Source organism: Corvus cornix, chromosome 5 (assembly GCF_000738735.6).
Source record: "Corvus cornix cornix isolate S_Up_H32 chromosome 5, ASM73873v5, whole genome shotgun sequence".
Taxonomy (NCBI): Eukaryota; Metazoa; Chordata; class Aves; order Passeriformes; family Corvidae; genus Corvus; species Corvus cornix.
This window is the reverse complement of record NC_046335.1, coordinates 26,507,947-26,531,598: the sequence shown is the minus strand read 5'-3', so window position 1 is coordinate 26,531,598 and position 23,652 is coordinate 26,507,947. Positions and strand designations below refer to the sequence as shown.

General features: G+C 40.4%; 1 protein-coding gene and 1 long non-coding RNA gene across 9 annotated transcripts in view; one reads left to right on the top strand and one right to left on the bottom strand.

The window, feature by feature from the left end:
* LOC104684672 overlaps positions 1 to 857 on the bottom strand; it is a 95,458-nt gene extending 94,601 nt beyond the window's left edge. Inside the window, exon 1 of one of the 4 annotated variants that reach the window (XR_005602062.1) lies at positions 774 to 857. This is a non-coding gene — a long non-coding RNA (uncharacterized LOC104684672). Of the gene's footprint in view, positions 1 to 216; positions 667 to 733 lie in introns of those variants that run through there. The other 3 variants (XR_005602060.1, XR_005602059.1, XR_005602061.1) reach the window with 3 other exon arrangements.
* A 2-nt stretch (positions 858 to 859) lies between these two features.
* NPAS3 (neuronal PAS domain protein 3) overlaps positions 860 to 23,652 on the top strand; it is a 602,217-nt gene continuing 579,424 nt past the window's right edge. For 2 of the 5 annotated variants that reach the window (XM_039553021.1, XM_039553020.1), the window contains exon 1: positions 860 to 1,035. In XM_039553021.1, the coding sequence (XP_039408955.1) occupies positions 878 to 1,035 (158 nt within the window). In that variant the 5' untranslated portion in view covers positions 860 to 877. Of the gene's footprint in view, positions 1,036 to 4,478; positions 5,044 to 23,652 lie in introns of those variants that run through there. The other 3 variants (XM_039553024.1, XM_039553022.1, XM_039553023.1) reach the window with 2 other exon arrangements.

Sequence of the window (23,652 nt, the reverse complement as noted above, 5' to 3'; positions counted from 1 at the left end):
CGTGCATAGACAGCACACACCTTACAAGTTTGACTCGCAATAACATTGCTGCACACTAGGAGGGGAGGAGAGTCAGCTCCCTAGAATAAGGAACAAACTCTGCCTTTGCACAAAAGCGGCGCATTTCCTCGCTTGTGAAAACCGTCCCTTCATAGAGAGAAAGAAAAGAGACGGAGGGGGGTGAGGGGTGCCACTAGGAGAGCAAAAGCAAGTTACCAAGAGCGAGAACTTGTGCTGCAACAATCCTCCACTCTTCCTCTTCTCCTCAGGACTCTGGGAGCAGGGATATTCCTCCCATTCCACCCCCTCCTCCCCCCCCGCACAGTTGGCTCTAGCCCAGACTGTGGTCAGCCGCCTTTATTATTACTTCATTGAGACAGAGAAATCCTCTAAGACTTGCATTTTGGGTGGAGGGTGGGGGGTGGAGGGACGAGAAGGAGGAGGGAAAAAAGGCAACATTTGCTGCTCATCATTTTCACTGCACCGCTAAAGTAATTGCGCCCCCCTCTCTCCTCCCCGTCCCTCCTCAGCTTGGATTTTTCTCCTATATCTACAGCTCCAGTATTATTAGACATACCTTTTTTTTTTTTTTTTTTTTTTTGGTACCTCTGATACTCCACTTCGCTTCCCAAATCTTCACGCGCTGCATGTTTGCAATTCGGTAAATTCCCCCCCCCCCCCTCCCTTTACCCTGAGCCCCCCCAAACTCCTCAATCTCAGCCCAGCCGCTCACATCAAAGCGCCCGTCCTCACTCACAGTGGCCGCCACTCACTAATGGGATTGCAGTGTGCCTGGCTCTGCTGCTGCAGCCGCCGGAGGGAGAGTCGCTGCTGCTGCACCTCTTCGCCGACACTCGCCGGGTGCTGAGCCGCGGGGATGATCAGGATCTTCCCGGATTTCAGCGTGCAGGTGACGGCGGCGGCGGCCGGCGGGGCGGCCGGGGGGGTGCCGGCGGCGCCGGGCATGGGGCGAGCCGGCGCCGCGGCCAACGGCAACCCGCAAAACGTCCAGGGCATCACCTCCTACCAACAACGGTGAGCACCGAGTTGGGAGAGGGGTGTGCGGCTCTTCTTGAGGCTCCCTCTCTTGCTTTTTCTTTGTGCTTTTGTGTTTCTTTGTTTTCCTTTTTTTTTTTTTTTTTTTTTGGTCTCTCCTTTCTGTTTGTTGCGGGGTGGTGGGAGAGCTTGGTTGGAAGGGAGGGTGTTTTTTTCTTTTTCTGGTTTTTTTTGGTTTTTTTTTTGGTTGTTTTTTGGTTTTTTTTTTTAATACAGCATCTTTTAAAATGCACTGAGAAGTAAACACAATCTCCTAGTTTTGTCTTGGATGAGCTGTAAAGCAACAATAGAAAAAAAAAAAAGAAAAAAAGAAAAAAAAAGTGAGACCCCGGCACCTTAGCTTGGCTGCTGCAAAGTTTGGGATCCCGTCCACTCATCCTTTCTAAAGAGGAATTTCTCAATGTCAATGCCTTGTGCAAATCCCAGTGTGTGGCAGCCAGGGGGATAATTGATCATGGTATGCTGATTGATAATTTTCTTTCAACCAAGAAAGAGAACAATTTTCACTTGGGGTTGCACACTTGCAATTCCACATTGTAGTTTTAACAGTTTTAGCATGTCACCTGTTACTACAGGGAAATATAGCCGAAACCCTAAGTATGCTCAGCACTGTTATTTTTTTCATCTTAAAAGCATTCTAATGCAAATGCAGGAAATTCACAGAGAGCGCCTTTAGGAAGCAAAGCGTAGAAAGTTGGCAGTAAGTCATAAGGAAGTTTAAAGACGTTCCCCATTCGCCTTAACAATTCATCGATATATGCTGATACTAACATGAAGCTTAATTAATTACCTGACATTTCTTTATGTTTCTAAACCTGAAGTCTGAATCTGTTAGTTTGCTTTATCATAAGCTTATAACCGAAGCCGAATCCTCAAAAAAAGTAGATGACAACAGATCTACTGAAATCGGAACAAAACATTTACATTTCTCTAAATGCAGTAAAAATGGCACTGTCCCGAGTATCTCGCTTTCCACTATTGCAATAAATTAAATACCGAGAAAAATGCTGTGTAATCTTAAATGTCCAAACTAAACATCCCTACGATGTAAAAGAAAACAAAAAAAAAAAAAAAAAAAAAGAAGTTTCAGCATAACATTTCAAACTTAATTGGTTTAGGAGCCAGATTTAGATAAATGACCATTGCCCGCTTTGTCCTTCAGCAACTTTTGTGTTGCTTCCCATAGTTTTGATGCCTGTGATAGAAAACGTTCGATGGTAACTTTTGTAGGCTTTATCAAATGAGAATTAATAGGGAGCTGATACTCCTGAAATAATCCCTGATGATACCTAAGGACGTTCTTAGCTAAGAAACATTGGAAACTAAGCAGGAGTCTTGTTTTGCTCAAGCAAACACACCAATCCTTCATAAACTAAAAAAAAAAAAGAGAAAAAAAAAGAAAGAAAAGAAGAGAAAAAGTATTGAATGTGAGAGTTATAAAGAATGGATTAAAGTTTATTTCTTTTCATGGTTTCTGTATGATTTTATTTTTGTCACTTATAAAATATTTAAATTACAATGGAAACTGACGGACACTTTAACGAGGAAGTACAGGCAGCAATCACAATAGTTTAGTCTGTGAAGTGGGGAAGTCAAGGGTCAGAAATGTCAGATTGGCTTTTAGACAAATGAAAGAGACCTCTGGAGACTTTAAGTTAAACAGAATTATGTAGACAAGGCAGCATACAATTTTTTTAGTACTTCGCGTTTAATAGTTTGGTTATAGCAGTCTGTAATCAGGAAGAAGTTATAAAAGCAGTACTTCTCTGAGAAACTACTAACACCTCTAATCTAAATAGTGTTTACTAGATATTCAAGTACTCTTACTACCAGGAGTCCAGATCAGTCTGGATGTCTCGCACACTAACCTACGAGGGAAAACATTTACGCACTTATTCCAAATTGTCATTGTATATTATGGATGAAACAGCGTGGTTTATGTCGAACGATTTTTCTCCGTGCTTTCTGAAAACGCTTAAAATACAGCAGACACGACACCTCCTTACGCTATTGCCACAGCCGACGACGAGACACCTGTTAACTTCTTTTTTTTTTTTTTTTTTTTTTCCTCCATTTCGGAGGCGAGGAGGCAGGATTGCCGGCCGGGAACGGCATCTGCTGCTTTGTAGGCAGCCCCCCTCCCTGCAGCCCTCCGTCCCCACCTTGCACCCCCGCCGCCTCCCGCCGCCCGGAGCGCAGCGCGGCCCTGCCCGCCCGGTCCCGCCGCGGGCTCGCGGCTCCCGAGGCCAGGCGGCCGCCACCGGCTGCGCACGTGCGCAACGGCCGCGCGAAGGCCGCACGTGCGCAGCGGGCGGCGGTGCCCACGAGCCGCGGCCGTGTCCCCAGCCCCGGGCTGCGCGTGGGCCGCCCGCGCCGCCCCGCGCAAAGTTACGCCGGCCCGGTTGCCTCCGGCGGGAAGAAATCCTCCGGTCCCCCGGTGCGCCAAACTTCCAGGTGTTTTGTTAACTTCTTCCCCTTGGCTCTGCCCTGAGGCTCGCACAGGCTCTTGGCCCCCAGCCTCCTCCCCTCCCCCCAAAAAACTTTTGGAGTAGTCGCGGAAACGTTTCTCTTGAATAAATGCGCCCGACCTTCGGGGCTTGCCCCTTTCCCCAAGGAAGCCCGTCGGATTTTCCGAGGGAGCAGGATCAGGCCCAGGCAGCTGTACTTCCAAGGGAGCAGCAGAATAGCCACAAAGTTACCTTGGAGATGGAAAGCTTTTAGAGAACGAGTGATTTCTTCTACAAGGGCTAGTATCGCTCGGATTCTCCCGGTGTCCTGGAAGGAACGATTAAGGTAGCGGTATCTTTTCCCCGCTCCTTTACTTCATGATTAGTTTCATAATCTCCAATAAAACAGCGTGAAGTGCTACACCCTTCCCAACAAAGCGGGTCATCACTCTCAGTTCACCTTTCCAGCATTACGCCTTTTTGTCCCGCTAGTACCCCATGCCCACTCTCAGGACGTGCGGGCGCGTTCTCGGAGGTGCCTGGGGGCTGCGCGGGGTTCCCCCCGGCCCGGCCCGGCCCGGCTGGCTCCGGGCACACCCGCGTACGGCCCTGTGGGTCGCAGGGCCCTTGCATCCCCCGGCCGGCGGCTCCCGCCCGAGCCCGTCCTCCACTGTGGAAGCCCACGGGTGACACGCTGCTCGCGCCCGGTGTGCTCCCGCCGCGCTTCTGCGCCCGCGGAGTTGAAGAGAGAGTCCCTGCCTCCCTCTGCTCCTCTTCCCTGCTGGAGCCCAGACTCCAGAGGAAGAAAGTGTGCGAAACTGCAACTGAGTGGCGTTGTTGCGCCGGCAGCAGAGGCTGTGTCCCCTGCACGCAGAGCGGGAGCGGAGCTGGGAAAGCAGCTGGAAAATGCCCAGAAATACTTTCACAGCGGTCAAGCCTGGAGATCCCTGACACCCCTCCTTCCCTCCCCCGCCCCCGCCCCGCTGGCCCGATGGCCTGGCACCCCGCGTAGCCCGGCCCGCGGGCGCGGGGGTGTGTGTGCGAGTGTGCGAGAGAGTGCGTGTGCGTGCGTGTGTGCGAGTGTGTGTGTGTGCGTGTGCCGCACCTGCCGGGCGATGCCAGCGGCCGGGCTGCCCGCCGGGGCTGCGCCGCGGCTAGCTCTTCCCGCCGCCGCCGCCGCCGGCCGCCGCCGCTGCCTGCGCTGGGCATGTCTCTGGGGCCGGCGGGGCCCCGGCTCCCTCCGCTCCTCGGCTTATGGACGGCGCAGCGGCAGTAGCAGCGCTAGCAAGCAAGCGAGCAAGCAACCTGCACCAGGACTGCGCGGAGGAGTGGGAGCCCGCGATGCTTTGGCCTCAGTACTTTTCCTTAGCCTGTCTGGCTAACCGGGGCCATTGCTGCCGCCGCTGCTGCTGCTAGACACACAACACACACCAACATCAGGAGGGGGAAAAGTAAGGGAGAGAGGAGAAAAAAAAAAAAATCCCAGGAAGATGGCGCCCACCAAGCCAAGCTTTCAGCAGGATCCTTCCAGGCGAGAACGGTAACACTTTCTCTTTATTGAACCTGCAGCAGCAGCAGCAGCAGCAGCAGCAGCAGCCGCCGCAGCAGCGCCGGGCCGGGCCGAGCCGCCGGCGCTGGGGGCCGGGGCTGGCTGCCATGCCGGGGTGGGGGGACCTGCCGCCGGCACCCGCTGCTCGCACAGCCGGGCACCGTGAGTTCCTCCTAGTGCGCACCGCCAGCCGCACGCACACACACACACACACACACACACACGCACACACTCAGAACAAGCCGCGCAGCAGCGGCCCCGCTCCGGTGGCCGCACCGCCGCGGCTGCCGGAGCCGGTGCTTGGCGGGGCGCGTTGTGGAGCGGGCGTGTGTGTGTGGTTGTGTGAGCGGGGGGCGGAAGGCCCCCCCGGGCGGCCCCCGCCGCTCGGAGGCCCTGGGGCGCCGCGCCAGGCCCGGCGTTCCGGGCGGAGGGGCCGGCCCCGCCGGTGCGGTTCAAGTGCGGCTAGGCCGGAGCGGGGGGGCGCGCCGCCAGCTGCGCCCGCGGGGCTGCCCGGGCCGGCCCCCCCGCCCCACCGCCGCCGAGCGGGCCGCGGGTGCCGGCGCCCCCGCGGTGGGCAGAGCGGAGCCGGTGCGCGGGCGGGCGGGGAGGCGGGGAGGCGGTGCGCGGGATCCGGGGAGGGAGGCGGGGGGTGATCTCGCTACCCCCCCGCTTGGTTCCCGGCCCGCCGCCTGCCCCATGTACTTTTGTTGTGAGAGAGTGCTTGTGATTAATCTGCTCGGCTGGTGACACGAATTGCCCGTAGCGGATTTGTTCTAGTAAAGTGAATCTTTCTAGAAGTGACTAGTAGGAGACAAGAGTACAAGTTCATGTGATGTTACTTTGTGATTCTTACAAAAGTATTCAAAGCTCCATTGCTACACTGCGACGAGATATATGGCCAGAAGAAGAGCAGCCAGAGGGTTTGAGGTGGGCTCTTTCCCTCCCGCCCCTTCGTTACAAGTGGACTTGAGTGTGAGGGGTGAGGAAGGTTCCTGGCTAGTTGGAAAAATGGATATTTATCTAAATGGACATTTAGATAGCCTTTAAAAGTAGCTGGATCATGTGTTAGTTGGTTTATATTTCACAGCACAAATAAGTCTGAAAAATATTTAAACAAAAGTACTTTAGCCTTAATTTCATACTTGCTTATTTTAGAATGATCAGCATTTCTAGTACAACTTCCAAACCCCACAGATTTTGTCTAAATAGCTGTGCCATTTTTCCTGAGAAAGCTGTCTGCCCGGTATAAAAACCCCATATACTTCCTATTCACCACTGAGGTGTTAGCGTGCTTGTCTTAGATGCATTAGTATTAACTGTTGCACTTTGACAGGGCTATATTGATATGTAGCAAAATTAGGAGATTCACGTAAAGAAGAAAGAGTGCACCCTTAGAAGTCAATGACTTAACTACAGATTTTCATTTTCAACTGCAAACATTTTTTTTTTTAAATCTTCATTTCAGTGGCTGCAAAGGTGTTTCTACTGTGTTAATAACACTTAAAGCAGCAGGTTTTTCTCCTACAGAGTTCTTTGTTGGAAAAACAATTCATATGAATAAGTCCTGTTCCCCCCCCCCCCCCCCCCCCCACCAAACAATTCTGCTGTCTTCTTTCTGAGAATGTTACTATATTAGTGCTAAGTGTATTTGCCAGGATAGCTTCAGTAATCTCTCCAGCAGAAGCATATTTGTGTGCCATTTTGGGAATTTCTCTGAGATAGGAATCTTGAAGATAGAATTAATTTCTAGGGGAAACTTCATAGCCTGTGCATGAGTGCTTTCTTTATCACCTGTCTCCATTTGGCATTCGGAGAAGGTAAATCAAAGTGCGCGATTTGTTATTCTGCTCCACTTGAGAGCTGAACTAAATAACACTTGGTCTGAAATTCTGATTGAAGTTGTAGGAGGATATACTGTATTTAATTTAATGCCCTTTAATAGCATCTTCTTGTTCAGCTCTGATGCTGTCATTTTAAAGGTTGGATCGGAGTAGTTTTTCCCTGTAGGGAGTAGGAGGTGTAATCATTTCAGGGGAAAAAGGTAGTCTAAATTCTGAGAACACTAATAGCCACAAACTTGGCCTAGTGTCCAAGAAGTTGTTTTTTGCCCTTAGGGTTCACTTTGTTATCACTCTGTACAGTGCTCTGGACAGTTTAGGTATAAGTATTGCATGTAGAAGTTGATGATATTTTTTGTAGCAGAAATAATGGTGATCTGTTTATTCCTTAAAAGTTTTGGAGTAAATCGATCAGTGCTTCAATAAACAGATACTCATGTACATTTTATTAAAAGTTGTGTAATGTGCTCATGAAATCTTGCATGTAACTATTTTAACTGTCTCTGTACACATCCTGTCATCTGTGTGAGCCAAGATATTTGACACACAGGAGCGTAGCACTTAACTGAAAGGGTTTTGCAGTTTCTTAGCTACTACTTCAGTAAACTAGTTCTCAAGATTAAGAATCCTCTAAATTAACTTTGTGTACATTGTTTTTTTAGTCTTCACTACCACAAGTATTTGGGTAGATTGTGTTACATTTTTTCAAGCAGAAAATGTGCTTACAAAACAGTTGTAAAAAGTAGTAGTCTCTGATGTAACCAGGCACTTGAATAGCTTTGAAACTTTTTTCGCCTGTTTAGGTTCTTAAAAGGATATATGAAAAGTTACACACTTACATTTGTTTGGTTTTCTTTTAAACTGTGAGTGCTAGCAAATTTTACAGTTACAGCAACAGTTTCATTTTTTCAACTGTGTGGATATACACCCAAGAAAATGAAATAGACAGAAGTGTCATGCATGTGATATGCCAGCATTGATTTGTATAGCATATCATAATATTAGAGTGCTATTGGTCTAAAGTGAAAGAGAAAAAAACCCTTTATTTCGGCATTTTTTCTAGAGCATGAGCTTAAACATAGCAGTGATAAATGATGATATGCATTGTCCAACACTTGCTTTTATATAAATAGCTCCAGAAGATTGCTTAAATGATAATCGAAAATATGAAATAGGGTGGCCTTCATATCACAAGGCCAAGGGTCTACAAATGGAAAAACTGAAATAATGAAATATTTCCAAGGCAACAGACTGTCAACAAGAACAGTAATGCATGGGCATATCATAGAGCTACCAGAGAGGATATTAGATCTTATAGCTCTAGAGCCAGGAGTTATAATGACCTTTATTAAATAGAGCCCTCCCACATTACAACAATCTTTCTGATTTCTGATTTATGGATTAGCAGTCATACTACTCTTCATAATTTGAAACATTTTCCCACCATATTTGATTTGCTACATTTTTCTCCACTGGAATCATACATTATTTAGAGCTTACATGAGAGTATTGATCAACAAAACTTATATTAGGCATTTTCAGTAACTAATGGGATTCTGAATAACAAGGTTTTGTCTGCAGCACCATTTCTACACTCTTTACACCACAACTGTTTTTTTCTTACAAACTATATCCAGTTAGCTTGTTTTCTAACAATTTGATGGCATTATATTCTAATGCTGTACTATAAGTAAGTTACAAATAATTAGAGAATTTTGTTAACAGATTAATACAACACCTGGAACCATAGGTATATTTAAGAGATTATGAAGATCTATTGTCAGTATCCATCTCTTTTTATTAGCATCTCACTTGAATTTCGGAGTCTAATATACTGGCAATTTCAAATCACATTTGTTTGAAACTTGGCACACAAGTTGCCAGCCCAGATGGGAATTTTACTGCAAGAGTGATGTAAAACAGTTGTTGAAGACTGGCATTCTAGGCATCAGCTTCATCAGCATACTTCCTAAAAAGTAAAGAGTATTTAAAATTTTTTTTTGTTTTATAAAATTATCTTTATAATAATACCCTCTTTATTGGAACGTATATTCTAAGATAAGAATTTTGAATAACTGATAATGATCATTAAAACTAACTGTTACCATTTTATAACATTTTTGGAATGATTCTTCTCGCACCCAGGTCAGTAGAATGAAGCCATTTAACCAACGTGGCAGAAGTACATTTGATAGCAATTAAGTAACTGTTTACTGTTATGAAACCATTTCCTGAAATCTCATCTCATCTCATGTGAATAAACCTTACATTCAGTTAGTTCATCAGATCAATTTTTTATTATTATCAGTAGTAGCTCTTGCAGGTGTAAAAGCACCTCATCTTGTGTTTTCAGCATAGTCGTGTCAGCATAGGCATAGCATGTTTTGAAATGCATCAAACAAACTTGTTCTGCAGGATGTCACCCTAGAAATTTGTTTATATATTTTTAACATAGGATATTTTTAAGGTACATAGTAAAGACTGCATTTTTACCCCAGTCATTTGTTTCTTTGGGTCGTTTGCTTATGCTTAATGTTTGGCTTTTTTTTTTTAAGAAGCTGCCAAAGATTTATGGCCATGAGAGGAAATGTTTTGAAATTTCATTTCAAAAGAATTACATTTTTTCAGAAGAGGCAATTTCTTTCTATGTAATATTTATAAGGCTACTGTATGTTATCTTAAACATACAAAATCCTATTAGTGCGAATGAGGTGTGTGACTTTTTGTTTAATAGGACTTTGCATAATAGGGATGATTTGTAATAATATTGTATTTTGCTGCATAAGAAGATGCGCCATAGTAAGAACATAATAGTTCCTGCCATGTCTTATATGACTAGAGCATTGTTCTGTGACTAGCTCGAGCAGTGGTTTTGCAATACACAAAGTCCTAGTCAAATGAATAGGACCGTTGTGCCATTCATTTGAACAGGACTTTGAGTAGTACAAATATTCGTTAATTTTGTATGCCACAGAAGTATATTACACAGGACAAAGAAGGTACAGTAAGGGTAGGATAGTATTTGTGTCTGTAACTTGGCAGAACTGGACCCTGTCTTTGGGAGAATATTGAGTTCAAGTTGTACCTTAATCGTAAGAAAAGTCCCAAATGAAATTACGTACACAATTAAAGTATACTACAGAGAATCACAAGCAAGGATAAAAGTATTTTTAACATATAATTTAATAGATGTGAATTTGTTCTCAGAGAGATTGCAATGACAAATATACTTAGTGAGAGGAGGAGTGAACTTTGCTTCTGTGTGTTACTATAAAATGCGAAAGTCTTGAGATTGTCAAGTGAAAATGGAGTGATTCTCAAGGAGATCCTGATCTCAGCCTGCTGCAGCTAGATACTGAGAGTTATGCCAGCCCTTACCCGGCACTCTATGCGCAGGCAAGAGCCAGGCACATTAAAGAACAAGTGATATGTTAGAAAGAATTTGAAACGGGTTACTGAAAGCAGAGTTTTGAAGATTTTCTTACAGGCTATTTTCCCAGCCTTTCTTATATGTTGCATTTTGGACTTTGGACTCTTCTGTCATGTTATGTCATTTATCTGTTCTGGAGAACTTCTGATTGATGTCATCCAATGTCTGAAGAAGACTTTAATATTAATACTGAGTATTTCTGTAGATATGTTTCTTTATTTGGCTTAGCGTGCATTGAAAGGTCTGAAAATGCTGTTCTACGTGTTTTACTGATGAGATAGTTACACACAAAAGATTTTTGAGAACTAGCAGAAGTGGCAAAAGATGTCAATGTTAGCATTAGGAGTAAAATTCCAGCCCCCATTTTGACTGTGTATTCAAAGATTACACTGCCTTCATTAGAGGGATTTACATTTCTTTTACAGGCAAAACCTCCACTGAAATAAAGTGCTTTCAGAGAATGGCTTGATTGCAATTTAAAATTATCTGTTAGCTTGATATATAATAGAAGTTCAACACTTATGTTAAATAATTTAAGTGGAAAAGTACTGTTCCATTACCTGCAGGCATGTTAGGTTTACATATGTATATAGTGAACTTAGGGGATATAGTCTGAATAATATGTATGTACATAATCTACGATAATGTCCCAGGGGCTTGGATTTTCTGAAGAGCCTATTGGATTTAGGCATTCAACACATACTGCATTTTAGTGAACTATGGGTGCCTAAATCCTATAAGCTCCCTTTAAAATACTTGCCTGGGAATTTTGTCTCCAACAGAAATTTAGAACAGGCTTCATTAGATATTAATTGTTTTAAACTGAATTTTATTGTGTAATGAATAGTCTTTGAACAGTCATTTTGGATGAAATCCTAAAGGGTTATAGTTTTGTTGAAATATAGGCACAGAACTGTATAATTATATATTAGAACTCTATACTTACATATTAGAATAGGGAGGGGAGAAAGGGATTTTCTTTCCCTCTTGCTGAAATGTCGTATTTGAAAGTCATGCGCAAAGTCACATTTGCAATCAGTTTACTCACAACCTAGGCTTGTATGAGTTAGGTGCCAAAGCTGTAATTCATTTAGCAAAAGTATAGTATACCAAATTTTAGAAGGGTATTTGTTAAAAAACTGTTTTTTCTTAGAGATGATGGGAGGCAGAATTTGTTACTTTGTGGGAAAAAAATGTAAGTGGGCAGTTTTCACAGGTCAAGGTTGAGGTCAGTAGAAAGAACTGAGTGACTGAATGTGTACAGCACTGGCAGCAGGATTAAAAAAGGAAAAAAGTATTAAAAAAAGAGAATAGCTGCCAGTGGTACTTATCCTTCAACCTTCACAGCTGAAAAAAAGTAGCTGATTTTATTTGTCTGACTATAGTTAGATGTAGGATTGGCATGTTTGCTTCACCTTTGCATAAATTGCTAACAGTATGGACAGGAGGTTCTTGAAAAGAACTGCATTTTAAAAAACAAACCCGATTTCTCTTGCTAAGTAACAAATAGAAGATGAACATAAAAAGAGAAACAAATATTTTGTGCTAATTTATCTATTCATTCTTTCTGAGCTGCTGTTCAGTTTTACAACAAAACTTGCATTTCTTGTGAAAAATCAAAAGTACAGTAATTTTTTTCATTGGCTGAATGAGGTAGATAAATGGTACTCAAGTAGTTGTTTGCAGGATCCAAGTAGTTTACTACAGTATCTTAATTAATTGGATGTTCACTTTAATAGTGAGGTTTCCTGTTTGTAGGCAGTGCTCTGTAACCAGAACATATCTTTGATACATAAATGGTACATATGATTTCAGAAGGCCCAATTTATTCAAGATCTATTTTTACTAAACAACTGTTTCAGATTAACGAACAACAGGAAATAAATGGAGGTGACAGAAAATAGACTTCAGATGAGAAGCATGATAGAAAAGATACAGCTGATTCCAGATCTGTCAAACATATATGCTGTTTCTGTTATCAATCACTACTTACACTCAAATTTCCAAACTAAGACATGCTGTCTTTCTTTTTATTCCTTTTTTAATAGAAAGAAAAATGCTTCTCTACAGAACTGCAGTTTTGAAGCTGTTATTCCATGCTTTTTAAGGGTAGTATTTAAAATTTTTTCCATCATTTCCAAAAACCAGAACAGGAGACCGCAGGATGTAGCAAACATTGCAAATCTCCTTTCCCCCAAAATTATTTGACACACTGAATGTTGATCTTTAGGAACAGCCATTATTTAGATTATGGATTTAGAATTCCTTTAGGAGTGATTTTTAAAAAAAATTGTTTATTATGGTACTAGTGCAAAAAAAAAGATATTTAAGTTCTATTCATTACTTATTTGTTTCTTATGGTAATTATCATGTATTGCAATATTTATCCAATTCAAATAGTAACAAACCCCAAAGTGATTGAGGGAAAAAGTGTGTTTTAATTGACAGAGAATGGAAAGATACTTCACCTGAAAAGCAAAATTAGAATTCTTCAGAATTTATTCTGCTTCTTACTAATTGTGAGAAGAACTTTAAAGGAAACACTGTTTCCTTTTTGAAACAGACTACAATAGAATAGTAATCACTGTCTTGTCATTTTCTACACAACATTTCAAACAGAGCTGGTGTAAAATAAAGCTGACAGAGGAACTTTTAAAATATATAGGGCATGATCCTACTATGATCACTCTGGTTGAAGTTACTGTTTATTGGGTCAGGTATGAACTGATGTGACATTAGAACTGGGCTTTTGTGATATAATGATATCGTACCTTGATCAGATTTACATTGAATATTTCCAGATTATGAAGAAAATCCATAATTTTATTTCACATCAAAAGATGCTAATTTTATGAGAAGGTCATCTAAAAGATTTTTCAAGACTTTGTTTCAGCATTGAGTAGTCCTGTGTTCCTTTTAATAATTACTTTCATCTCATTGTAGCCGTGTGTTTGAAAGTGTAGGTCAATAAGGATGATCGCATTCAGAATTTCATGATCTGTGTAGTGGAACAAATTGAAAGCAAAGCCTGTATCAATCACTGTGAAGGGAGGGTTAATTGTTACTGCTTCTCAAGCCTCTGGACAGATAAACCAGTAATGAAATACTTATTGCTCTGATATGTGAATGGTTAAGGATGAAACAATGGAAACAGAAGCAGTCTTCAAAGATAACATAACCAAAAAAAAAAAAGGCAAAGAAAAGAATAATCTGGACTAAAGTAAGATACTGTGTATGCTGTGTATTAACATTTTGAAAGTAATTTTGTTTTCATCTAATATAGCCTTTTAAGAATGGTGCAAGACCGTAGAATGTATAAGGTTTCTAAAACAAAAATAAAACATGAATTTTACAGCTTTTATTTTGCAAACAATTTAAAAGGTTTTACATTAAGCCTGGCTGGACCTTAGGTAAAAGTAACATTTCTATCATTAAATGTTTTCTTTTCTTTTCTCTGTTTTTAATTTGTGGTACATTTAAGTGTTTATTTTTTTCTTTCTTTAAAAACACAGCTGTATTTACTAAATTGAGTATGTTTTGTTTTCATGTGATGTTGTTTTAAAGCATTTTGCCTACAGCCAAGCAGGACTCTAAAAGAGTGTTTAAAGATAGAAGCAGAAAAATAAAAATTAGTGCAAAACCAAATTACGATACTACAGTAAACATTTAACTATTTCTAGATTGTGAACTTACATTTTAAACATCTGTTAGTTACTTATATGTTGAAATATATGCAAAAATATTTAGCCAAATTGAAGTCTTAGGCCCATGACAATCATCTCAACACAGTGGGTAGTTCTGAAAATTAATGAGAATGATAATACTGTAAAGACTGTTCCAGAGTTTGCCCAAATTCATTATCTAAGACTCTTGTTAAGAACATCTCAAAGAATTTTAACCAGGAAAATATATTAATGGTTCAAAAGCATTTTTCAAAATGGTGATTTATAAAAGTATAATGGAATTATATATGCAAGAGCTATAGTTAGAAAAACAAATAACACAGGAGCAGCACATTATGAAGAACCATTTTCTAACAGCTAGAGTACTTGGCTTTGATTTTGTCCATAGGTGTCAAGGTTTCTTTAATTTATATTTTGGGATGAAGGAAATGAAAAAGTGAAGGCAACTTACAAAAAGAAAAAAAAATTTGTCTCCTTGTTAGCTACTTAATGAGGCCTATAGCTGCTTAAAAGCTAAGCAAAGTAATTAATAATTTTAGAACTAGTATAAACATCTTTCAGACAATTGAAAAGCACTTTCAGGAGGAAGGGTGATGAGGCACATCTTTAGATTTCTCTTCAGAATGTTAAGAATTTCCTGTTGCCTGTTTCCTGATGGGATTGACGCAGCTGTGTATCATATGGAATGAAAGACGAACCAAGTGCCTGGCTTTGTTTTATTCAAGTCTTCACTTAAGAAAATGTGTGTGTTGATTTTGGCTCTTTTTTCAACACATCGCTGATATGAATGCTATACACAAAATTGTCCAAATGGGACCTAATTATAATTAATTTATCTTTTTTCTAAGGGACAGAAAATGTTAATAACTAAAGTGTATCAGTAAGAATGGTGGTGGGTTTTGGTTTTTTTTTCCTTTTTCTTAGCTGTGTGCAATGAAAAAGAGAGGGCTTGGAAGATTACTGTTATTTCCATTTGTATTTTCAGAAGTGATTGGTATATAGAAGTATCTGTGAGTATGTGCATGTGCACGTGTAATTGTTGGAAAACAAGTCAGTTTATAGAGTTTCTTACTCATTTTGGCTGTTGTGCAATCACATAGCCCATCTACAAAACAGCTTTCATGGGAGATGTGAATGCAAAATAGACAGGAATAGGAGGATCAAAAAAAATTTTTAAGTAGTAATTTTGTTCTAGACTGTCCCACTTCATGGACCAATTCTTTGAAGAGAATTTAGGGTGGAAAACTGTACTTGTTAATGTTTTCAGTAATTTCCTTCTCTGGCGAGAGAAAGCTTGGCAGAAGATGGCAAACCTGATTAACTGATCTGGGAATGGGAAACAAAAGGTGATGCAGATCCATAGCAGTGGGGCCGCCGTTTCACTTGTGTCCCGGTTCCTGGTAGAGCCTTGTAAAGTTGTGTAGTACTCAGTTCCAGTTGGAATTCATACTAGCTCAGGTCAATATTATCTTCTTCTCAGAGGGCTGTATAAGGCAAATTCAGTTGCTATAGAAAAAGCTCTGGATATTGCAATCCCATGAGTAAAGCAGCTTCTCAGCATCATACTATGGCTCTATGCTATTGAAGCAGAAACAGAGTGCATTGCAGTGATGGGCAGTAGTGCTGAGGGCATGCTGAAAGGCAGAGCAGGGGCATGTGTGACTAAGTGGGGTGATTCCACTGGATTACTTCTGAGACTGCCTCTCCAAGCAAGATATGGACTTCTAAAAATCACTTTAATCATTGTGAATTGCACTTTAAATCTTAAGCTTTGATTCTCTCAACCTGCCAGTCAGCTGTGAAAACAGTTGACTATGTCCCTGTTCTTTTTGCCCTGTGACTTCTTGGCAAATGTCATCTTTCTGGTGCCTTCACATACTTTGATCACTTCTTCAGTGCATCCTTTGGAGGATCTTTGTCAGTCATTACCCAGCTTTGTGTGGGAGTTCTGCAACATGTTGTCTCTCAACCGCCCCCTTTTTTTTCCCCTTATTCTGTTCTTCATCTTTGCATAATCTTATGTGGAAAGACAATTTAAGTATCATCTTTGCAGATGATTCATAGGCTTATGGTATTTCTATCTCAATGAAAATGTAGTCTTGCTTCTCTTTCGTCTCCTTATTGCCTAGTTTAGATTCCCTTAGTCAAAACAGTTCTCCTAGAGTTCTTTACAAGCTCTCCATCTACTATTCAAGTTAACAGTGCTATGTTGCCTCCTAGGACAGGTCTGTAATTTGGCAGTCTCACTGATACAGACCTCTTCCTGTACAGTATAGCAATTAAAAAGGCAAATAGATTATTTGCTGTTAGTAGGAAAGAAACAGAAAAACAAACCGAAAACATGAATGCCAATCCATAAATCCAGTGTGTGAAATCTATCTATTGGGTGTATTTTTGTTATCGTTATTTCAAAAAGATACTGTAGTTTGAGATGAGGGCATAAAGGCTGATGAGATACATGGAAGGAGTTTTGTCAGAGGAAGAGTTAAATAAAGTAAAATACTTCATCTTGGAAAAGAGATGACTGAGCAAGGCCTCAAGGAGACAGCTGGAGAACAAGTATTCACAAACTTTAATATTATGAGAAAAAGGAAACATCCTGTGTGATTCTCAGGAAGCAGTTTTAAAACATTTAACAGAAGTTGTAATTTTTTGTTTGTTTTGGTTTTTTGTTTTTGTGGCTTTACTGTGTGCCTCCCTTCCATCCTACCATGTAGCATGCAATTGAATGGTGGCATTCCTTGCAAAAGGATGTTTTAGAGGTCAAAAAATGAACAGGCTCAAAAATGCATTAGGCATTACTCTATTATGTCTCTGAGGAGCTGTTAAGTGTGATGGTGATGATGCAACTCAACTTCAGGAAGTTTTTACACAAGTGACTGCTGGATGCTGACATGGGATATCATGGAAAGGGATGCTCTTTCTCTGCTATATTTTTTTTTTTTCACTGACCTAGTGTAACTGTTTTGTTCTATTCTGAAGTTCTTTGCATTCAGACTGCATCAAAGTCTTGCAGGCTTTTCCTGCCTTACATCCCTGCTGTATGTGTTTGCCTGCCTACTCTTCACTTAAAAGCTCATCCTCATTACCATTGAGAAATATTCTTTCTCCAGTCCTATCTATCCAGAATCCTCTTACAGAGATCATTTTCAGAGTGACAGACTGTCACACTGACCATGCCTTTTTATATCCTCCCCAATGTCCCTTCTCTGCTCTCTGAAATATTAGTATCTTGCCCTGAGTTTCAAGTCCTTCTTCACCCAGCTCTATCATACTGTTTGTCTTTGTCAAGGTTTTCCTTCAAGTTGTAACACCCGCCCTGTTGCCCATTTACTATTTTGCAAACGCGCATTTGTTTAATACCTTATTCTTGAACTAGGATTCCTTTTGGATTAATCTCTTTTCCCAAGAGGTTCCTTACCTGAAATGCCTACAAAAGCATGACAATATCAAGCTCCTTTTAACAAGATATCACTTCTTGTGATGCTAGCTACTGTCGTCTTACTGCTTCTAAATAGTTTCCTATCTTGTATCTGATACTTGCTCTCTAGGATTTTGGGGGCTCAGGGCAGGGGTTTTGTCCTGTGGTACTCGGTTACATGGTGGATTTGTTAGTACTACTGTTACTGCTACTAATATGAGTATTTTAGTGGTGTGCTTGATTGATCTGGGATGCTGAGCTCTTGTAAGGGAAAGTAGTCTTTTAAATGTGTTAAGGCATGAAAAACTTTTGTGAAATTCAGAGGAGATGGGACAAATTAATGACAGAGTAATCCACTGAATGTGACTAAATGCACATCTATTTGAGGAAATTCCCGCGCTGAGCATGATTGGCTGGAGACTTTGGGTGTATATTATATATGCTGTCACTTTTGTTATGTTGTTCCTTGCAGATACTTTTGAGTATTGTTGGAGATGGGATGCAGGAAACACTGGTCTGACCCGGTACTCCTGCTCTTGCATTGTTGTGTAGAATGTTTCTGGAAGCTGTAGCAGGTCTCCTTGGTGATTCTCTTGCTTAGAAAATTGTTGGAGAAGATGGTCTCAGTTAAATAGTTTTGGCTACTATCATTTTCTGTGCATTTCATGAATGGATATGAGATGTGTCACAGCTTAATTACACTGCTTCATAATGTGTTTTTATCTCATGTTGATATGATTAAGGAAGACCTTATTTGGACTGTATGGACAAAGCATCATACCGTACAATGCCTAGGGGAAAAAAAAAAGAGTGCCTGCTTTGAAGAGTTCATAATTTTAATTGCTGTTTATTTTTCATTTGTTGGAAAGGGCTTTCTGTAACACAGTTTATTTTATACTCCTATTTGAAGTTTTATTTTTTTTATGATCAAGCAAAGTGCATATTAAGCAGATTGAATTCAGCAAAATTGAATGTTTGGATATTATTTTTGCTTGGTGAAACCCCAATGGCACAAAATTAATTGTGGTGATGACTTGAACATTGCAATGAACATATGTGAACTTCAACGTGTATTATACTTTTAGACCAGGATGCAGTCTATTTTATACATGATAAAAGTAAACAAAATCAACTAGTAGTGATATGGGCATTAGTTTAAAGGGCTTGTAACTGAAATATGCATTGATAACTTTTGTCAAAGGTATGCAATATCCGACCCATATAACTTCTGTATGTCATTTTTTGAGAAGGAACTGATTTGTTATAACTGTTTTCATAAATATCTAAGTTTGCGTGTTAGCAGAGATAAGTTATCATACATGCAAGTTTAATTAATTATATACTCAAGTATTTGAAGTCATGTATTTCAGTTGTATCAGTGTAGACTTAGCACTATTAGAAAGGCTTCAGATTTATCTAGGTAGCTGCAGATACAAAATTTGCTCTTCCTTGAGTTCTAGCTCGAAATGATTCCTCTTATGTTGATTTGTTTTAGGTAAGGGAGGTGAAAGATAAATTGTGGAATGCTGTTCGTCAGGAGGTTGGTGTCCATAACTAATTGTATAGTAGTGGTCTGATAGCCACATCTTTAATCAGCAGGAGAGATTTGGAGAGTTCCAGCAGGGGGAATTGAAAGTTGGGTGACCACATTTCCTGTCACCTTGAGAGGTAAAATGGTGATTGTATTCTAGAAAATCATTGTGTAGAGTAGACTTTTGTGGAAGCTAAATACAGCTCAGAAGCCTACAGGAATGTGTTGGAAAGAGAGTGAAAGGAAGCTGGATTTCTTCCACAGCAAATTTGGAAGTGTAGGTAATAGTCTGATTTCTTTTCAGGTTAGAACATCTATCACCAGTCTTGACCAGGACCTGATTTTACTTTATGATGTCTTGAGAGGCTTAGGCTATGACTTGCTTCAGATCACAGTACAGCTGACGTTGGCAGGAACCTCTGAAGATCATCTAGTCCAACCCCACTGCTGAAGCAGGGTCATCTGGATCAGATGTCCAGGTCTGTGTCAAATTAGGTTTTGAATATCTCCATGAAAATTCTACGACTTGTGGGATCAACTGACCAACTTGTAGTGTTTGACCACCTGATGACAAAAGAGGTTTTTCTAATATTCAGTTGGAGTTACCTGTATTCCAGCTTCTGTCTTCATCTCTTGTCCTAAAACGGTATATTTCTGCAAAGGGTCTGGCTCCATTTCTTTGTAGCATTCCACTAGACAGCTGTGGACAGAAATGAGAGCTTTATTTCACCTCCTGTGCTTATGGATGAGCAAACCCTGTTCTCTCAGCCTCTTGTAGTACATAATGTAATGCAGTCCTCTTTGTGTCTTGGTGACTTTCTGCAGTGGCTTGCTCCAATACATCCCTGTATTTCTGGTCCTGGAGAGCCCAAAACAGGACTGGGTACTCCTGGTGCAATGTCACAGGTGTTGGAAAGAGAGGGGAACTTACTGCATACATTATAGTTAATACAGCTCAGTATGCCATTGGCCTTCTTTGCTGCAAGGCTGCATGCTGATGAGGCCCAGCAGTCCTGAGATCTGATGTTTTCTGTGGGGTAGACCTGCTCTGAAATGTTAGAGCTTTCCAATGGGAAGCACTGATTTTTTTGCATGTTAGTGCAGTATAGTAATGCAAACTTTGCAACAATAATGTTAAATATGGGTCAGCAACAGCAGTGATTTTGAGTGGCTGAACAATTCCTGATTAAAAGATACACCACAGCAGATGATCAGTCTTCAACTGTGATCAAGTTTGTTGTATGTGATACTAAGTATTGTGTAATTGAGTATATTGAGTTTAAGGGATAGAAGTTCACCTGCAATGAAACAGTGGGAGTCTAGAAAAGAAAGACTGAATCAGAGTCTTTTAAAATGTTGGGGATCATAATAGATATCATAATATCATTAGATATTACGATTATAATAGAGATCATAATAGATCATAAAATTATTGCTGTAGCACAATGCATAGGTAATGAGTATCAGTTATTTTCTAGTGCGAAAAATCACAGGAAATTACTGATCAGAAGTCGTTTTTTAAATCCAAAATTATGCAAAACTCTTCTGGGAACGGTGGAATTTTGTTTGTTCCTCTACTACTTAACATTGTGGACAGGATTAATCAGAAATGGAAGCATGCTACAGACAACCTTTAGCATCAGCAGTTCATGCCGAATTCATCGTCTGCATATTTTTTATTTCTAATTGCTTATAAGGTGTGTTTGGGCATAAGAGGGCTCCTGCCACTTGGGATTTTTTTTATGGTTACTACAAGTATATCCCTAAGTATTCTGGAAGAAACGAAAGAAGTCAGTTCTATACTGCAGGTGACAGGTAATTTGAAATAAGTGAAAATTTTTCAGAGGTCCACTGACATTGGATCTTTAAAAAGAAGTGCAATGGAAATGGACATTTAACAGGAAGAAAATAGGAAGAAGAGTTTGTTTCTACATAAGAAATGGGTGTGCAAGAAAACTGGAAATAACTTTTAAAAACTAACGAAATTTGAAGCTAGTGACATTTGGTTAGCTCTGTCTGATGTGTCTCTAAGAGATATGAGGTGATTCAAGAATGGAAAAAACAGGATTAAATATTAACATTTCACTTCATGGCACAGGAATGTTTTGCATCAAGTTGGCTATATAGAAATGCACAAAATAAAGTGGAGTAGATAGATAATTTTTAACAACTGCTCCAAACGTTAAGAAATAGCTTCTGTGATCATGCAGCACTTCACAGCCTGATATTACAACCACTGTTACATGTCATGTTGATGCCTGTTATTTCCTGGAAACAGAATTATTACAGGAAAGAAGTTCTTGTTCTGGGAGCATCAAGCTGCTAGAGAAATGCCTATGGTTCAAATGGGCAGGACACAGACTTAAACATTATTTTTAAGGAGAGCATTTTGTTCTTGAAGTGAATCATAAAGGATTACACTGGCTGCAGAACATGAAAGACCACCACCCAAATAATTAGGTGCTGTTTTACTCTGCAGTCATATGATTTCACTGTTCAGCATAAAACATGTTAAAAGGCTTGCATGTCTGGTGCTTGTTTCTGTCCTTACAATTGAAACACTATGCTTGTTTGTGGGAGGGCAGAGGGCTGAAAAGAAATGAAGAACTTCTCAGGGAAAGCTGACCTTGGTAAATAAGGGAATGTCTTCATGTTCACTAAGGGACCGGGCTTCATTTGTGAAACAGAGGATGGCAGATGGAATCTCTTAGGTGAAAAGTTACCTTCTAAGTAAAAGTATTATGGAGTCTTACATAGTTGTACAGAGCTGCTCAGCTATTACTAGAAGGACCAGATGAGAAGTACTCAAAATTTATCCCTGTAACCCGATGGCTGGATTGAGGGTAGAAGGGGTCTTTTGATCTGCAGGAAGAAAGGAATGTTAGTCAGTGGGGACAGCATTTTTCTGGAAATCTCTTTAGCTTCCATTTGGAATTATTTGGGGCTGTACGTGGTGTGGGCACTGCTTTCTTCTTCTCTTGATCCCATGGGCCAAAGTGTCCAATGTATCACAATGAAGGTGTATCTGGCCGCGCAGTGAGAGCACATCTGTGTTGCAGCTCCAAGCCCAGAGGCTGTCTGCCCATTTTTTTGATAAGATAGGGCTCTTCTTGTTCTTTAAGAACCCAAGACATGGGCAAGGATGATGTTGTATGTCCATTGAATAGTTTGGTGAACTTGATTGCTGTCCAGATGCTCTAAGCTCTTTTATTGAAGGTGAAGGCAGGAGGCAAGATGAGATTTGCAACGCTTTATCACAAAAGTATTCATTTGTAGAAAAATTGGAAACAAGGATTTGTAAAGTACTGTGTGTTTCTCCATCAAAGCAATCAGATGGAAGAAGGTGGGGAAGCCTCCCAGGCATTACTCAAGGCAGCATAGCAGCACAGAGTGTAAACAGGAGACCAAGCCTTGAACGCACACTGGTGTCCAGCTGGTGCTTTAAGGATCATACTTTCACTTTGAAGGGTAAAATATACTATAATCAAAGTCTGCAATCAGCACCTTTAAAAAGAAAAGAAAACTGGTATGCTTTCTTGCTTTTTATGACTTCATGATTTTCATGCTTTCCATGATTCTTAAATTAGAGGGAGAAGCCTGAACTCTCTTACAGGTGGACATTACAGGCCCAGCTCCCTGTTGGTAAACAGATGTCATTGCGGTATGCAACATGCAACTTGTTTTATTTAATTTATAGAATTATTTCACAACAGAGTGAACTAAAATGATTATGCAGTTTCACCTCTGTAGATACCTACTCTGGACAGCTATTTTAAATTGATTTCCTTAGTTGAGTACTAGTGTTGGCTTGTTAAACTGAAGCCCAATAGAATAGGTGCTTTAAAAAATCTTGTCATGGATTTAGAGAACTTTGAACATGCTTTATAAGACTTAAAAGATGTGGAAGTTATGAAGATGCTGAAAATTTTCTGCAAGAAACAATAGATTCATCCTTAAAATAGTACCACATAAGCTGCTTAATAAAGTTCTAATAAGATACTTAAAAGTGTGCCTTGTAATAATACCTGAGATGTATACGTCTCTTAATGAGTTTGTTTTAAGATCAAATATTGACAGACATGTTTTTAGCAGTGTTTGATATTGTGTCAAACTTGAAATTTTTTGCCCTGGAGAGCACATGAAAACTTTTTCTAGCAAACTCCTTATTAACATAAAGTAATGGATTCCAACAGATGAAATATGAGTATTTAATCAAGAGAAAATCTCATTTTTGCATAAGGCCAGCAGCATTAAAACCACAGAATTCTGAGGTTTTATCTCTATGGTCAGATTTACTAAAAATGTAATTGTCAATATACATTTCTCCACATCAGATTTTTTAAGATAGTGTGATCAGCTGCTTTGCTGACACAGTAAGGTGTTAATTGATTTTAATTATTTGAGTTCTTATTGAGCTATGGTTTGTTATTTGTCCATAGAGATAGCAAAACAACTAATCAAAATTATGTAGAGTTATCTTTTCATAAAATATTACTGCATGTGTAAAACTGAGCTAGAAATGTAATGATAAAAAGAAACAATTATCACTCTTGATCACAAAGAAATTATTAAAAATAATTCACTGGCTGCCTTTTTACAAATTAGAGGTGATGAAATTTATGAGTCAGACTTAAGTTCTGCATTTTCAAAAATATGGCTATAATATTTGTAGTCAAATCCTGTCAATTATTTTGTGT